Source organism: Glycine max, chromosome 6, assembly GCF_000004515.6.
Source record: "Glycine max cultivar Williams 82 chromosome 6, Glycine_max_v4.0, whole genome shotgun sequence".
Lineage (NCBI taxonomy): Eukaryota > Viridiplantae > Streptophyta > Magnoliopsida > Fabales > Fabaceae > Glycine > Glycine max.
Window position 1 is genome coordinate 10149435 of NC_038242.2, and position 4433 is coordinate 10153867.

Genomic DNA, 4433 nt, shown 5'->3' on the forward strand with positions numbered 1-4433 from the left:
AAATGAATATTGTTTGATATTTACCTCTTAATTAAAACAATTATATAAATGTCGTTTTGTGTCACGTTAGAGTCTACGTACAAATATCAGGTGCCTAATTTATTTTAAGTATTTTTTGTAATTTATATTCTATTTATTTCATCCATGATTTTTAAAATACTAGAGTGTGTGGAATTTAACACACAAGAATATACATATACGATAATAATCAATATTTTATTTTGTATAAAAATTTATTAAAGTTGTAAATTTTAAAAGAAATAAGTATTTAGAGAGTTATAGTAACATATTTTTATAACATAACAAAACAAAGCAAAAAAATGAAATGAATTTTTTTTTTTCATTATAATCAATGTTATCAAAATTAAATTGTCAAATTTGTAACTCAACTTTGAATCGACGACACACATAGGTTGGTCATTGAAAAAAGTCTTCATAAAAGATTGAACTCATCTTGTAAGGGATTTTATAACAAAGATATCCCCACCTATGGTTAAGGTGGTTAGTTAGATATAGTTTGCATTCAATTATGGCCATTTGTTGCATAATTGTTATTTTCAATTGGAGTTGAGTGTAGTTAACTTTTATAGCTAGATTTCTATAGTTTTCCTGTGTCTTTCTTCATAGATAAATACATGAAGTCTCCTTTTTGTATCACCCATTTAAAGCGTTTGCTCTCCCATTTTCTTTGGCTCATCCATTCCACTTCCTTTGAATTTCGAGATGTTAGTTTCAATTATGAAAGCTTAGGTTAATTCTATTGCTCTGGAAACAAGTGCATATATGGAAGCAAAGAATAAACCATGACCATTGGCCAATCATTGAGCCAAACATGATGGTTAGGGTTGCACCCCCTCCAATATATCAGAATTTTTTCTTTTTTTTTTAAAAAAAAACCTCTATTAGCTATGTGGAATGTTCACATTGCCCATCACCTCCGCCATCTTCAGTACTGTAGCTTTGGAATGAGGATTGTATTTGTAAGGCGCCATGTGTCTAAAAGAGTTATTCTTTTATTTTATTTTTTCGGACGAGCAAAAAATTCAAGAATTAGCCTTTATTAAACTTGAGTCTGATCTAAATTAAAAATATATGACCTAGGACCTATTTATATATCAAAGACCTTTTTTCAAAGATCTAGCTTGACTACATATAGTGTTTAGAGTTCAGTCAAAATTATATATGATCTAACTTTCGTTAAAACAAGAAGAGAAAACTAAAAAAGAAATAGGACAAATGCTTCTTAAATTTGGAGTGTGCTACCCTCCTCAGCAGTAAAACAAAAAAATGTTGTAGAATTTTTTTAGTCGACCTTATCGACTACTTTCCAGTAAAGAAAAGAGTGTAGTTATCACGGGGTTATATGGCGCGTAGACTTTGGCTTATCTCGAAGTAACACTGAGCAGAAAAAACCCAGAGACGTACAGAGTCGAATTGTAAATGGCCGCAAATTCTAGGTTGCCCGCCACGTTAAGTTCTACCTCTAGCTGTAAAAAGTTAAATATAATAATATAAAAAACAACAGTTTGTCACTGCCACAAAAAAAAAAAAAAAAAAAAGTTATTGACCCACACATACACATGACTCACCCACCACCAGTGTCTGGCCAGCACAAAATGAAGTGTTCTCCTCCGTTGGCCAGAGCCAAAACCCGAAAACACCCTCCCTATTGATTTTGCATAGCCGAAGGGAAAAGGTGGAATTAGAAGAAAAAAAAAAACCCGGTTGATTAGTCAAAGCAATTTGACCGATTAATGCTAAATAGCCGGGTATCTTGGGCCTCACGTGATTCACATCACACTGTGGCATATGATTATTCAGCACACCCATCACCGTTAGATCTTGTATCATTGGTGTCGATCGCTTATGTGGAACCATATGTGCAACGTGTTTCAATCGCATGGATGCGGCGAGCCGTATTCTTTCTTTTACCTTCTCACCTCCCTTTGAGTACCGTTTTTTTTTTCTCCTAAGAAAAAAGAAAAATTAAATTTGAATATTTGATACACGAAAAAAAATTAAAATAAAAAAAATAGTGTATGTATAGTACTGACAGTATTAAATTTGATTAACTAGAATCTGATATTGTAATCCTTTCCGGTTTGGGGTGTTGGATCCTATAAAAGAGGGAAATGAGTGTTACGGACTTATGAGCAGAAACTGAACTCTTGGTTGTTGTTCTTTACCGATTCAACGTGGTAGTACCCTTGAGCCTGCAGAATCTGCACTTTTTTTGCCTTCACTTTGAATCGGGAGATATCCTTTCCATTCAAGGCCGCAACCAGAAGTTTCAACGAAAGTCTCCTCTCCCAACAAACAGCTACTACCTTCTCTTCTCAACACTATTGGAATCACCATCATCTCAATAATTCCCTTTCTCTTTCTTTTTCTCTCACACACCCCATGATGTCAAAAGTTGTTATTTTCTCTTTATTCCTATCATCAGTCCCGACCATGTCGACTCCCTTCCGTTTTTAATATTTCTTTCTTGCTTTCTCCTTCTTTTAACCTTTTTGGAAGATTTCTTTCTCCAACATAAAACCCGTGGAGTGCCTATCCTAAAGGTTTAACCTTCCCCTTCACGATTCTCTCTCCCTCTCTCCCTCTTATTCCCAAACCAAGCCCCTATTTGTGTTCATTTCGCGTCACATTAGAATAAGAAACGCAATATGGAAGACAGTATCCTATGCAAACACACAGTGCATCACACCGTTACCAAGAAACTCATCTCCCCCAAAAAATCATCCCAAACCAATTCGACGACAGAGCGCAGAATAGTGCGGATTTCATACACTGATCCAGACGCAACCGACTCCTCCAGCGACGAGGAAGGTTTCCCCTTCGTTCGCCAAAGAATGAAGCGCTATGTTAACCAGATTGAAATAGAAACCGCCGCCGCCGAAAAAGTTGTTCGGAAAAGGCCCGCCGGTGAGGCTTGCCGCCGGCCGGCGAAGCTTCACTCCGGGAAGAAGTTCCGCGGCGTCCGGCAGCGACCGTGGGGGAAATGGGCGGCGGAGATTCGGGATCCGGCGAGAAGAGTGCGTCTCTGGTTGGGAACCTACGACACCGCCGAAGAAGCTGCTATGGTTTACGACAATGCCGCTATTCGTCTTCGTGGCCCTGACGCGTTAACAAACTTCGTAACGCCGCCGAAAAGAGATTCTCCGTCTCCGTCTCCACCGCCGGCGGCGGCGGAGACTCCGGCGGAGGTTTGCGAGATGAAGGTTGTGGTCACCGAAGAAGCCTCCGGCTCCGGCTACGACTCCAGCGAGGATCATTGCCACCACAACCTCTCCTCTCCGACTTCGGTTCTCCAGTTCCGAAGCAACTCGAGCGAAGAAAATTCCGAGTCTCAGCAGAAAGCAGAACAAGTGTTGAGAGAATGCGAGGGTGAGACAGAAACGAGTTTGTTCGAGGAAACGGGTGAGTTTTTGGCGCTGGATAACATGCCTTTGCCTGCCTGGGATGACGTGTTCAATTTCGAAACGCCAGAGTACCCTCCTCTTCTGTTTCAAGAGGAGGAGAATCTGAATCTACTTCATCAGTCCCAGATGTTGGGCGAAACGGTGCAGTTTTCCTCGGAGGAAGGGTTCAGTGATGAAAGCAGTATCATGCTGGCCGACTCGCTCATAGATTTCGACAGAGCCTGCCCTTCACCATCCTCCTTGTGCCAAGTGGACGATTTCTTCCAAGACATTTTGTTTGCTTCTGATCCTCTCGTTCTGCTCTGAACACTCTTAAAACTTACTAAACTGTCATTCGTTAATCGTCAATCGTCCACTTCACGGCTTGCCCAATATTCATGGCAGATTTTTGCTTCCGGTGGTAAAAAAAAAAATGCCTAGTTTCTATTTAATTAAAATACTATATATATATATATATATATATATATATATATATATATATATATATAGTTTTATTTGCGTATTTATTTAGATGTTTTAGATGCTCCGTTACAAATAGCTAACGGGGGGATGAGTTGAGAACTTGTGAGCGAAGTTTTGTTTAAATTTTAGTTATATTTGTAATCTTTTTGCTTAATAAGTAGGATCGTACGTTGAGACTTGAGAATGTAATGTATATTTGTCCCTCTAATTTTTCATAAATTGCGTTCTGGTTTGAAGAAAATAAGGAAATGGTGAAGGGGCGCTGATTGCGGTCGGGCCGGTTGGGTGCGGTGAGGAGCAGCAGAGTAAGAGTTGTTTTGTTTATGACTTTTTATGTTATAATGTGAAATTGAGACTTGACTTTAATTAATTGGTTTTGGTTTGGTCTTAATGTTTTCGAAAGAAACAAAAAAAATAAAATGTTTAAAACGTTACGCAGCGCACGCGGGGCGAACAGAAAATCTTTGGAGCCATGCCGCAAAGAAAAAGGTCTAAAGAGAAAAAACGAGTGCGTGTGTGTGTATTGTATGTAGTGTGTACATCAAA

At 38.8% G+C, this 4433-nt stretch overlaps 1 protein-coding gene across 1 annotated transcript; it reads left to right on the forward strand.

Moving 5' to 3' along the window:
* The first annotated feature begins 2062 nt into the window (after nucleotides 1-2062).
* On the forward strand, nucleotides 2063-4095 carry LOC100807598 (pathogenesis-related genes transcriptional activator PTI6). Its single transcript, XM_003527925.5, has one exon. It carries the CDS (start codon nucleotides 2670-2672, stop codon nucleotides 3729-3731), a length of 1062 nt encoding a protein of 353 aa, XP_003527973.1. The 5' UTR covers nucleotides 2063-2669; the 3' UTR covers nucleotides 3732-4095.
* Nucleotides 4096-4433: the final 338 nt, after the last annotated feature.